The 13,715-nt window shown below is 34.9% G+C and overlaps 1 protein-coding gene across 11 annotated transcripts in view; it reads left to right on the top strand.

Moving 5' to 3' along the window:
- DMD (dystrophin) overlaps positions 1 to 13,715 on the top strand; it is a 745,980-nt gene that overhangs the window by 498,633 nt on the left and 233,632 nt on the right. For all 11 annotated transcript variants that reach the window (XM_061349397.1, XM_061349396.1, XM_061349395.1 and 8 more), the window contains one exon: positions 9,206 to 9,386. In XM_061349397.1, coding sequence (XP_061205381.1) covers positions 9,206 to 9,386 — 181 coding nt within the window. The remainder of the gene's footprint in view (positions 1 to 9,205; positions 9,387 to 13,715) is intronic.

The raw sequence follows: 13,715 nt of genomic DNA, 5'->3' as shown, positions 1-13,715 counted from the left end.
CCTTAAGATCATCTAGTTCCAACCCCCCTGCCATGGGCAGGGACACCTCACACTAAGCCATGTCACCCAAGGTTTCATCCAACCTGGCCTTGAATACTAAAATCTTTTAAGAATTTACTTAGTGAGACAATGTATTGCAGTTACTGGAGAGCAAATAATGGATTTTTTTAGATCAGAAGTATGGATACACATAAAAGAGTTACAGAAGTTAATTTTAAGATATCAAAATAGCATATAAATAATTTAAAGACCTAGAAAAACAATATGTCATGATAATTCCATGTGAATTTAATTATATTGACTTATTTCCTTTATTTCCTTTTTCAGAATTTTATCCTTTAGATAGAGATTGTACAGTAATGTAAATCACTTAGTAAAGTATGAAAAATTAGACATCTGTGGCTACTGCAAAGCATGAAATTTGTGATAAATTAGTCTAAAACTGTATTTCTCCATGACATTGTTAAGATTATTTTATACACAGTCATGTGTATGTACCTCACACTTCATGAGCAGAATGAAATGGAGATCAAGTAATGCTACAGGGTTTTTTTACCAATGCACTTATTTACTTGTTTGCATTCTTAATAAGAAGGTTAACAGGTTATCATTAGTCCATCCATGCGTACATAATAGATATGTTAATATCAGTTGAACTTAATTGTCGTTAATCGCAACACAAGGCTGCCATCTCCAGTGCTTATTTGAGGTTTAGAAAGTTAAAATATTTATTATTTTCTTTCTTTTTTATGGTTCTTCTGAGAGAACCCATCTGTTTTTTAATGTTTTACATTATTTTTCCTCCCGTGAATTTTTGACATAATTGTTCTAATCTAATTTCTAGGAATCCTTTGTAGTACTGGAACAGAACTTGAAAAATTAAGATGACTACCATTTGAAAAAAAGTAATATCCAGGCTAAATCATAGAATCATAGAATAGTTAGGGTTGGAAGGGACCTTAAGATCATCAAGTTCCAACCCCCCTGCCATGGGCAGGGACACCTCACTCTAAACCATATTACCCAAGGCCTCTTCCAACCTGGCCTTGAACACTGCCAGGAATGGAGTATTCACAATCTCCCTGGGCAACCCATTCCAGTGCCTCACCACCCTAACAGGAAAGAATTTCCTCCTTATATCCAATCTAAACTTCCCCTGCTTTAAGTTTTAACCTATTACCCCTTGTCCTACCATTACAGTCCCTAATGAAGAGTCCATCCCCAGCATCCCCATAGGCCCCCTTCAGATACTGGAAGGCTGCTATGAGGTCTCCACGCAGCCTTCTCTTCTCCAGGCTGAACAGCCCCAACTTTCTCAGTCTATCTTCATACGGATGGGGCATTGCCTGCATGAGCTCTATCAATACCACCCCTTGCTACTCAGTTATTTTCTTGTGATGTCTGTTGTGGATATAGACTGTGATCCATTTCTGTAGTTAACTTTACACGTACAGGTCTCTGATAAAATCCTCTCGAGCTTTGTGCATTGTCTATACCTTGTTAGAAAACCTGAACCATGACTTCTCTGAATAAAGATCAAAGCATAAAATAGGGAGTAATTTAGTGATTCAGATGTTCTGGTAGAATATCATAATACAATGCTATAATGACAATGCAACAGTGCTCAATACCAGAACTTATGGAATGGGAAGGTGATTTTTATTTTAAACAGTTTCATATGCCGATGTACTTTTGGATGTGTTTGTCCCAACTGTCTGTCCAGCATTTAGGCACTAAGATGTTTGTATCTGAGTGTTTAATCCATAGGAATTCCTTGGGATAACACAGCGAACAAGGAATATCACCCAGTGATTTTTCGTCATGTCTCCTGTGGTGTTTTTAAGTGATCAACAGTGTGCTGGTTTTGTGATGTGCTTTCTGTGAACCTGGATAAAAAACATAACTCTGTGAAATATGACACATTTTATTTGCTGGCTTTTGCTTTCTTGAACTGAAGGGAGTGAGCAAACTTGGGTTGTATAAGTCCATGGGCATTGATGGGATGCCTCATGATTCTGGAGGGTGCAAAGAGCACAGAGCCATGCTCTTGTGTGATGCTCAGTGACAGGACAAGAGCAATGGGCACAAACTGGAATATAGGAGTATGGAGTATCAGTAAACACTTTTTCACTGTGAGGTTGACTTTGTGCTGGAACAGGCTGCCAAGGGAGGCTGTGGAATCTCCATTTTTAGAGGTACTCAGAAGCTGTCTGCATATGGTACTGGTAACTTGGTCTAGGGACTCTGCTTGAGCAAGGGGTTTTGGATAACATGACCTCCAAAAGTCACTCCAAGCCTAACTATTCTGTGACCAAATTTATGGAAATGAGTGACTGTCAATTGGGGTTTTTTATGCTTTCTGCTGATTTTTTTCTCAGGATCAGAAGTTAATATTGTTTCTTTGACCATACCAAAATAAAAAATAGCATTCTTTTTTTTGCTGATAAAATGTTAGTAAAAATAGATGATGGAATTTCTTGAAAGTTTTCTTTTCAAAAGTATTAATTGGGAAAAATGTAGTTATGTCTTCGCATTTTTTGGAGCCCTTCCAAAGGATCCATGTGATATATAACAGTTATTTGTTGCAAAATTATTTAGGTATATGTGCTGCTACTTTTTTTTCTTTCCTTTTTTTTTTCTCTCTTATTAACCAGAAATGGAAGCATGGAGAAGAAAATGGCTATCAAGTTAGTATTTCAGAATGTATTGCTATGCTCTTTCACTTGTGGAAAACTATAAATATAAACATGTTTCCTGGGCAGTCTGCTGGGATGTAATTTTTCATCTAATTGGAAAAAGCAGAACCAAGTTAAGAACTGACAACCAGGTTTCGGCCTGAAGATACAGTGATGATTATGGTGTCAAATACAATCATGAATGTAAGCCTTGAAATGACGAGTTCAAGCTGGTTTTAGCAAGACTTTTATTTAGATTTACACCTCTTATTCAGAAATAACAGCAGCTACATGGAAATGATAGATTGATTTTAAAAAGTGAGTTTGTTCCTTCTGAAAAAGAACAGGGTTGAAGAACCTTGATATTTCTTTACAACTAATATTACTAAATTAGGTTATATAGACATAAGAAACGGTAGGCAGTCTGCCATTTCCTTTCTTACTCAGATGCTAACCAGTTTTGATTACCAGATACTTCTGAGCTGAAGATTACAAAGCTTGACCTTGTTTGTAATTTTTATTTCTTTTTAGCATTTTATGCTTATTAAAATACATTGATGTATCAGAATAATTTTTTTAAAATAATTTCACTCCCTCTGATCTGTCAGCATCTTTGTGTAGTGTGAGTACTAATTAAGGTCAATGTTTTAGAGGAGGAAAACAAAATATATTTGTTTACTTAGTGTTATTCTCACTTAAGGTGATGCATAGTTCAATAAGTACCCTAAATCCTGCCTTAGAATTTTTCCAGTACGGAAACTGTGACTTCTTTCTCTTACATGGTAGCAAATCATTGTTCTGCTAGACCACTGAGCTCAGCCCTCAGTGGTTGCAGCTTTAAATGAAAAGTACACTAGCAGTTTAGTAGTATCCTTTGTGAGGCCTAACTGATTTTATGTAATGCCATCAGTGCGTTTGACAGTCTTATTAAATTTAGTTGTTTCTACAGTAACTAAGGGTAAGAAAACAAGTGCCTTCAGAATATAATTATTTTCATAATCAGTTTTAATTACACTTCACTGTCTTAGAAAGCAAAGATTTTATCTTAATAAATTGTATCTTAGTAATTAATATGTCCTTTATATAATAGTAGTGTTGACTGCCTTGGAATCTCAAAAGAATGAAATGTTTTGGAACGCAAGGAAAAACTGAATTCTACATATTGTATAGACCATGGAGTGTGAAGAAGACTTAAACAAAACAGTAATATTTTTGCTTCTTCTGGTGGAATAAGAGAACAGTTTTGGCTGTTTGGCTTTAGTTTTGATTTTAGGATTTCTTGAATTTTCTGATTCTCCCTTTAATGGAGAATCCGTTATGATTCTCTTTAATGGTTAGACTGCATTCTGTTAATTGGTTCCATAAATTCAGAAAATGGGACACACGCACACACACAGAGGACACAGACAAAGCAAGGTGAGAGTGAGAAAAGCTGTTAGAAAGAATTCTCTTTATATATGCTTTCTATTCCATTAAGTCATCTGGGGAGTGTGTGAACCCATACATGAGCAGAGAATAAAAGACAAATTATTTTTTTAAAGATTGATGAGGAAGTTTCCTCTGTGATAACACAGATCCTCTGTGCTGATGTTGGCAGGTGCTTATTTAAAAGAGGTTATTTAAAGGTCCTGTACAGTAATCTATTTTTGTGATTTTGTGCCCCTGGGTGTGTTATTTCCTTTGCTTTTGGCAACTGTTCTCAGTCTTAACAAATAATGGTGTAGAAGAGAAGGAGGATTAATATCCAAGGTTCATCTGACAATTTATAGATAAACACATTTTTTTCCTTTTTTCTTTTATAAAAGATCAATGGTGCTTTAATAAAAAAAAGTAAGGAACAAACAGGCTAAATTTTAAAAAAATGTTTGTTACTAAATGCACAAAAGCAATTAAAAAAGACATCAGTTCAAAGGAAAATGCTTGGAGGGAGCTGATGTGTTTTGTTGTTTTCAAGAGTCTGGCTGTTTTGAGAAGGCCTATGACAAGTATAGGATGAGAAACAAACCAGTCAATGAACAATACTAAAAGAAATAGTTTCTCCTGCTTCATCCATTTTACTAAATACATAAATTTAATAAAGTTTATCTAAACCCAAGAAAAACAGAAATATTTTTTAGCACATGTTTTCTGGTATTGAATAGTTTTACAGTAGAAAAACTTGTCAGGAAAAAACATATTGTGTTTTGTTTAGCAGAGTAAATAACTACTCTTTGAAACTTCCCCCCCCCCCCCCTTTGTGTCAGTTGCTTTTTAAGACAGGACAAATTACATGGGCTAATTACTGTGATCAGGAGATGATTTAGGATGTTCTAATTTTAGTATCTGAAAAGACTGTCATCATTTAGGAAAGTGTGTGTGGTTGTCGGGGAAAAAACAATATTGTATCCGTACCAAAACAGATGATAGCCTGAGTTTCAGTTGCAAGATAGGGGTGTTGATGGGTTTTGTCATTCTTTCCTGCAGAAGAGAATCAGCAGAGAACTGCCTTTGTGTGTTTATTTTGCAGCAGCTGTTGAACGTTGTCTCTCTGTCTGCATAGTTACACCTGGAATTTAAAATAAGTTTGCTGGTTATTGATACCTAATCACTGTGGATAGTGCAGCCAAGGCAGAGATTCCCTGCAACTTGCCCTGAAGGCACTGAGAGTCAGCGTTCAGCCAATAGCTCAAATTGTTGAGAAAGAAACGTAAGGCAGAAAGAAGTACTACACCTAGAAATACAGAAATATGTCACCTGTAGGAATCCTGTTCACATACCTGAACCAGCAGGGCAGTGTTTGTATCTTCACGCTGGGCTCCAAAAGAGGCATTTTTTATTGTTTTTTTTCAAAGACCTTTCCACCACTGAAATGCAATCTTTCCTTCTTTCAGTTCTCCACATCGGCTGTCTTCAGCGAGATATTAGCAGTGATAAAGATCAGGCAAAGCATTCTAGGAAGTTATTGTTGCCTTTTTAAGAGGTAGCTTTTTCATCAGGTTAGTCTCTTTAGTCCTTGTAGGAAGGGACTAAAGCACAAAATAAACGAAAAAAAAATCTGAAAGCCTGTCTTTCAAGTAAAAATTTCTGTACCATCACACTAAAGCTTTCCTGATTCCTCAGTCACAATAATGGGAGGATAAATGCCTGTGGATGAATGTCAGCTACATCTGAATACTGATTTCTGGACTGGTTCAGATGCTGATACTGTAGCTCTGCATTTAATTGCACTTTGAGGTTTTCTCATCACATAGAAGTCATTTCAGAGGCAGAATTGCACATAGGGGAGCAATCTCCATGTTAAAGGACCAACTTTGTGAAGAACATTTTGTAACAAGCAAGACAAAATAGTGATAGTAGGATGTAAGGATCATAAGGATCACTCAAAAATTTTAAATCCATATCCACATGCCAATGTTCTACAGGAGAGGAAAGCTAGTACCCTCTGTCAGGATGGTTGAACTGAAAGGAGCTTTCATGCAAAAGTGTTACTGGAAAAATACTGTGTTCTCCTAAGTGAGGTGTAAAGCAGGCTGAGATCCCAAAAACCACCTGGAAGCAGTACTTAAAATGCTGTCTCAACATATTTTTCCATACCTAATGTGTGTCAGCCATTCCAGAGTTAATCTGCAGTTTAAAAACTTACTAGCATATATTAATAACTTTAAGTGGCACTATGGAATATAGTCCCTATTTTCTGGAATAGTTTCTCTAAGCAGCATTCCCAAAATAAATTAGTATGATTTATTTTGAGTTCACATTTCACAATTCTGTCAATAATAATTAAGAATTTAATTTTCACTTTAAGAATTTAAATTTCTTCCTATGTGTAATGACATCTCATGTTCCCACTTTGTGGGAGGTTAAATTATTCTGCCTCTTTGATAGGTTCATTATCAGTCAAAGTTAAAGTGGCTGAAGAAGAGCTACCAGGAAAAGCTTAAATTTATTTAGTAGCAAAAACTAAATGTTGCGATAATGCTTTGCAATTGTTCCTTTGTCAAACCGGAAGAAGGAATATAATCACAAAGATGTAAGTAGTGCAAATTGTCTGTGATAACTTCAGAAAAAGGGAAATACAGGAACACTTTTTTTTTTATTTTTTTTATTCATTTAATTTTTTGTACGGAATGTCAGGATAAAATACAGTTATATAGAGACAACCCATGAACTATAGTAGTAAAACCATTTAGTAATACTTTGGCAGGCAGTAGTCCAGGTTATTTTATTTTACATCTCAGTGTGACAACATTAGATCACACAGTCTGCAGATGGAAGTGTGATTTAGTGATCTATTGAAAACTGAATGATGCAGAATTTCTCTACTTATATTACTTTTCAAGGAATTCCTGTGGAACAGAAGTTTGTTACTTCACCCATCGTAAATATATTCTGTGTTCACTCTTCGATATATTTCCTTACATGTTATGTATTCTGTATCAATACAGTGTAGTGTACATTGGCATAATGCCCTGCATTTACTATGTTTCCTGTTACCTGAACACTGACCCTTGCAAGTATCACATAATGTGAATAAGCTTACTATTTCAAACAAACAGATTCTCAAAATATGATTCATTACAAATTACACAACAAACGCTACAGCTGAAGAAAAACCTGTTAGTCACTCGCATGGACCTCTCCAAACACTGTATTCCTTGTGTGGTATGGGATTGGGATTCTTAAATCCGTTGGAAGAGTTCTTCATTCAATGACACCATCATTCTCATACCTTAGCATTTTCTCTTCTTTTAGATTCTGTAACAGCATACCCAGTTTTATAGGTTTTGTGTGTATATCACTTGCTTTTACTTAATAATGCAATACCTTGCTTATGAACTTTAAGATCACACACACAAGATTTCAGATAACTTAATCTCCCCAATTTTACTCAGTTTATTCTTAATTTTTCAGCTTTCTTTTCTCTATTCTAACTTTATCATTTTCAAGTAATTGTAAAGCCAACTAGAGTGAAGCTTTCTGATACAATGGAGAGCTGTCAATGTAGTTGAAATTTTATTGCATATTAGATGTATCAAAATTTAAAATATAAAGTACTAGATATTTTCTGGTGGGTGTATTAGATTTTAAAGAATTCAAAATATGGTAGCTATTATGAGATTTGGCTCTTTGGGAGGATTTTGGTTTTTTTCTTCAGAAATATTTGTCCTTGCCTATGCTCCAACTTACTCTCCTTTTCTGCATTTTACTTATATGCTTGTCAAAAAACATTTTAGTACCCCTTGGCAAGTTTTTTGTTTCATTTCTTACTTCAACTACTGTACTAGGTTTCATGTTAATATCATTACTTACTGAGGAGTACAACTTCTTTGTGACAGCAAACAGGATTTGAGATAGCGATTAGCATTTAGAAATTTCATGCCCACTTCTGGTAACTTCATGTTAAATTACAACTTGAAAATTATAGCTGCTAAAATCCAGCATCTGTCTAAATAACTATAAAGCTGAACAGGAGATATATCTAGAAAGATACAGATCACCACAGATTCATAGACTAAGCATGGGTATACCTCAATTGCATTCATTCCACTTTAAGTAACACGATTTGATTTTTTGATAATCAGATGACTTTATATTTTCTGAGCTAAGCAAATTACTCGGTTACCATGTTGAAGTTAAACAAATATGCAGGTAATACAATAGTAGTAGCATTGACAGACTTGTGTTAATGAGCAGTATGTCATGCTTACCTGCTCGCCTTTCTAAATCCATATTTAGCTCAGGTTCCATGCAGAAAAAGTTGGTGAGTACATGTGACATCTACATTGCATATGAATGCTGATAGAACACTGATATACCGTTTTTTTTTCAGCACCATGCTGAAAATGCTGAAGCCGTTCGTGTTCTTGCTCAATATATTCTTTAGATCTTCCCCAAGGATAAGATAGCTTTTATATTTTAAGATTGTATTTTGCATTGTGACTGATACATTATAAGAAAGATACCTATCATATTAAAAAAACAAAGACAAACCAAAACCAACCCACATCCAAAACCACAACCCTGCCCCCCAATCTTCAGTGTTATTGGAGTTTAAAGTGTTGAACACAATCTCCAAAGGTTTCAAGTCAAAAACTAATAATTCATCATACTGTGCAGTGACCAGAAACTCTTTCATGATTTCTAAAACTAAACACGTTTTCCCACTGTAGTGTTAATGACAAATAAAAAAACAATCTTGGATTAAAACAAATCGTAATTTTTTCTGTGTGGGTTTTTTTTCTGTTTGTGGCTTTGGGATTTGTTTGTTTGAGTTTTAATTGTGCATGTTTCAGGCATAATGCTTTCAAGGATATACTTTTGCTTAATATTTTTTACCACATGAATTCCAGTAAATAGTTCTCAGGAGAAAAGTTAAAAAAGGAACCCTACTTGCGAGACAGACAGTACAAGTTCTGTAGCTAATGTATCTGCAAACTTATCTTCACTGGTACATGAAAAATACATTGTGCATTTTTGTTGTACTTTGATTAAATTATTAAGACATGTTTTCTTCTTCAGAGTGCTGCATTTGACTATTTGTACTTCTGCAGGGTTTGTGAGCGTGAAGCTGCACTGGAATCGGCTCTAAGAATGCTGCAACAATTCTACCTGGATCTTGAGAAGTTCCTTACTTGGCTTACGGAAGCTGAAACAACTGCAAATGTCCTGCAGGATGCTACACACAAAGAAAAGGATGCCAAAATGGCTCGGGAGCTCATGAAACAGTGGCAAGTAAGTCGGGCACTTCAGTTTAGCAACTTTTTTTCCAGTTTTTTCCAATTTGTAGCTACTCAGCTAAACTGAAATTGTTTTGAAAAAGAGAACTGGTTCTGCTACTAACCTTTAAGTGTTGCTTTGGAAATTGTTGCAGGAATCTTACATGAGTCACACCATGATTCTGTCTGACATCTTTCAGCATATAACACCTTTGAAAAAGTGTCTTGAAGTGCAACTTTAAAAATGTACAAAAAAGAATGTTTGCTGAAATAGTAATTTGGATTATAGTTCTTTTTCTTTTTTTCACATAAAAATGAATTACTCTACCGAGCTACAGTTTTGATTTGAGCACTTGACAGATATGAAAGTTTATTAAGCATTTCTGATATTTATAGAAGTCATATAAATCACCTTAAGTTTATTCTCTGTAGCTTAATTGAATTAGTTTTTCTCCATTACTTTCAAATACATGAAAAATGTTAATTTTGTATCTTGCTGATTATTTTCAACATGCTCTGTTGCGATAATATAATGATGTAATGATTAGAATTTTCATAGTTAACGGCTGGACAGTCTGCAAACAGTTGTGGGTTTGGTTTTTTTTTTTTCCTTTGGAAACAAAAAATCTTAAGAGAATGTTGTATTTGGTGTTTGGAGAATCTTGAAGAGAAAGAAGAATAATCAGTTGAGATGGTGGTGTTGAAATACGCTGTTATGCTTTCGCCATTCTTTCTTCACTACAGTTGCTGAGAGTAATACACATGTGTCTATGTGAGGTCTTAAAATTTCTTTAATGAAAGGTTGATTAGCTGGTTGGGGGGCAGGACCTTTTATTCCAGTATCCTTGATAGTGTCTGACTTTTATGTTGACAGAAAGTTCAAAACTGGAAATTCCAGGCACTGAAGGGTCTATGCCTTAATTTATTTATGAAGAACATACTTTGAAAAATCCTAGTTATAAGTGATGATGTTGAATAAATACTGTTGGATGGAAATAATTCTTTTGTCACTGCTGTAGTAATATGTGGGTTTAATTGTTTACTGAACAACTACTAAATTCCGTTACATTATACTCTTAAATCTACAGTTGTTGCACAAGATAAAAGTGACGTCTGGATCACATTTTTAATAGTCATCCATCATTATGCTGATTTAATTTTATAGTAATATAAGTTAAGTCCTCATGCGTTTCTGAATTCAGTTGCATGATCCTGGAGAGCAGATCTGAATGGAAGGTAGTTCTAGTCTGAGTGGTTAGTAGGCCTTCTTTTTATATTTACATTAAGTTTTTTATTTGTAATGGTGATAAAACAGTAGAATTATTGAGTATTTAAAGAAGTTATTTTTCATGTGATCCTTGAAAAATTGATTATTTGGTAAAATAAAAATACCTATAAGTTTAGGGCAAGTGCTTCATTTTTAATGGTAGTTTAGCTTTGTAGACCTGGTTATCTTCTCAATCTTGGGGTTCTTTAATTTCCACATAAGAACCATTCAGAGATATAGACAATAGGAAAGATAAATGTGTACAAGTCCTTCCGTCCATAAATAATTAATGAATTATAAAAGTATAAAGCAGTGTTTTGATAAAGAGTTCTCTACACAAATAATGAAAACCCCAAATTTCTAAGTTCAGTAATAACTTCTGCTTTACACTCTCAAGCTTTAATTTTTTTTTTTTTATTTTTTTTTAAACATCTAGGAAAATAATGGATCTGCTGTGCAGAAAGTGCTTTATATAGCAGAAGTTGCTTATCTAGGAAAATCTCACATTTTTAGGTGTTTCTTTTGGTTTTCATGATCAGTAACCATTAACTTAAATGTCACTAATAAAGATAAATCTCCCCTACTACTTTGCAGTTCATTCAGTAGCAGAAGAAGGGTGAGGCTTATATAACTGCATATTCTAATTACCTGATGATGTAATTGTATTAACTGTTGCATTATAAATACACTGTTTGTTTCTGTAAGCATGTATTTGCATGCATCATTTGTCTGAATTGACAGCAATGAGGTGATTTGTACAGTTAGAATACTTTCTAGAGAATTTTCGAGGGTACAAACCAGCTACTCCAAGGAGTTGCGTAACTGCATACTGCTTTTCATTGTCTAGTTGAAATACATCATGTGTCCCCATGAGGCCTGGTTTGATGAGTAACCATATGAGGGAGCTGAAAATAATTAATTTTACTTTCTGTTTTTGTACTTCTAGTGATATCAACTCTCAACTGTGTTAATTACTCCTCGGGTTTGTCTTTTTCGCCATAATTGTATGTGACATTTTATACTCCTTATATAATATTGAATATAATTTTGAAGTTAATGTAGATTTATTCTGATAATTTATGAATACAATCATTGAGTATTAAGCCTACAGATGGATTTAATCACAGGTTTCCTTTCCACTGAAATTTGACAAAGAATATCACATTTGATGCCTAGTTCAGCAATTAACGGGAGAATGCTTCTATACTATATATATAGGTTACCAAATGTATCTGAAATAATTTATGATGACTGATGAATTATTGGTAGTGTAGACTGACTGAAATTATAACAGCATATGATAAATGAAGCAATGTTAATAACGTTGGCATGAAATACACAGCAAATTTATTTTTATTACAAACTTCATGTACACTTAGCCTATAACCTAAGTAGTTTTCCTTTAGATGCAGGAGTTTGGCTGCTAATAATATGAAAAGGATGCAGTGCCTTCCTTACTTTATATCTAAGAATGAATAATGTAGGCAATACCCACATTTTATCACTGTGTTGGTTTTATCTAAAACAAGGCACATGAACAGTAGTCAGGGCACTCTTCTCTCTTCATTCCTCTCACTAATTCAAAGATGCTTGCTTGTTTTTAAGGAGATCAATCAGATGGATATTTTTCAATAGTAAGAAATAGAGATAGGTCCATGTTCCTGACTCTTCTTGATTCTTTAACAGTATAGTTTCTTTGAGAGACTAAACTTCTTTCCACCTTTAATTCAAGCACAATTTACATATAATTGACCATCACAGTCGATTTTGTGATATGATGTATAGTGTAGATGATGAACCTAACAGGGAAGAGAGAAAATATTTTTAATATCCTTAATCAGTTCAACTGACTTTACTAAAAATATTTTATAATAATTAATTTTTAGTACTTCCAGTCTCTGTTCTGAAACACTTTCTTACCCATTTCTGCTTGAAATTGTTCTTTGACAGCTTTCAAAATAAAATACAATCTTCCCTTACCTATTTTTCTTTAAGTTTAATCCATCAGATTTGCCTTGTACACTAATTTGTTACCCATTAGGAAATAAAATCTGTTCCATTATACCTGAAATGGAGTAAGAACTGTCAGAGCTATCTTACTCCACTAAGTAATAGAAAAATAAGTCCAAAATATAATTTTTAGCATGACTGCTATTACAGCCTAATCTGAGACAGGGCAAGATATTATCTCTAAGTGATAATTTGCCACATGAATTTTGTGAAATACCTGATAATGTTACTTTGAAAGAACCTGGTCAGGAGCTTTTCAGTATTGTGATCGGTGGGCATGAGTGAGTGAAATAATATGTCTTCATTGTTAACAGCAAGTGCAAACTGACCCTATGAAAACTCTGTGAACCTACGCTTGCAGTTTTTGAAGGAGTGGCAGGAGAGAAAACCAAATGGAAGACTTCCTCATGGCCGGTGACTCCGTTGTGGTTATGGCACTCATTTGCAACCATTCCAATTGAGACCAAACACTTGAATCTGAATGTCTTATATCAGAGCTAAGTTCCTGTTCACCCAGCTAATACTAGGAAAAAGATTTCTTCATCTTTCTTGGACTGATTAAATTTTGTCCTTAAACTCTAATCTGGCACATCTCTGGCATACCAACAGCACCCTGGGGTGCATTAAGCAAAGCGTTACCAGCCAGGTAGGGAGGTGACCTTTCTCTGTGCTCAGTCCTGGTGAGTCTCATCTGGAGTTCTGCATCCAGGGCTGAGCTGCTCAGTATGAGAGGCACAGAGACTTACTAGAGCAAGTCCAGTGAAGGACAGCAAAGATGATTAAGAATTTTCTTCCATATAGAGAGATGCTGAGAGCTGGCATTGTTAAGCCTGGAGAAGAGAAGGCTCAAGGTGATCTTATCCAGGTGTGTAAATAACTGGGAGGGAATGTATAAAGAAGATAAAGCCAGGCTCTTCTTGGTAGTACTCGGGGATAGGGTGAGAAGTAGTGGCACAGAGTGAAACACGGGGGATCCACATTAACGTAAGAGGAGGAAAAAAACACTGCGAGGATGGGCAAATCGTGAAACAGGCTATCCAGAGAGGTTATGGCATCTCTTACTGGAGA

The sequence above is a fragment of the Neopsephotus bourkii genome, unplaced genomic scaffold, assembly GCF_033783945.1.
Source record: "Neopsephotus bourkii isolate Nb327-2 ecotype Australia unplaced genomic scaffold, CSIRO-AGI_Nbou_v1 NB_414, whole genome shotgun sequence".
Classification (NCBI taxonomy): domain Eukaryota; kingdom Metazoa; phylum Chordata; class Aves; order Psittaciformes; family Psittacidae; genus Neopsephotus; species Neopsephotus bourkii.
The sequence above is the reverse complement of the archived record's forward strand: the minus strand, read 5'-3'. Positions and strand labels throughout refer to the sequence as shown.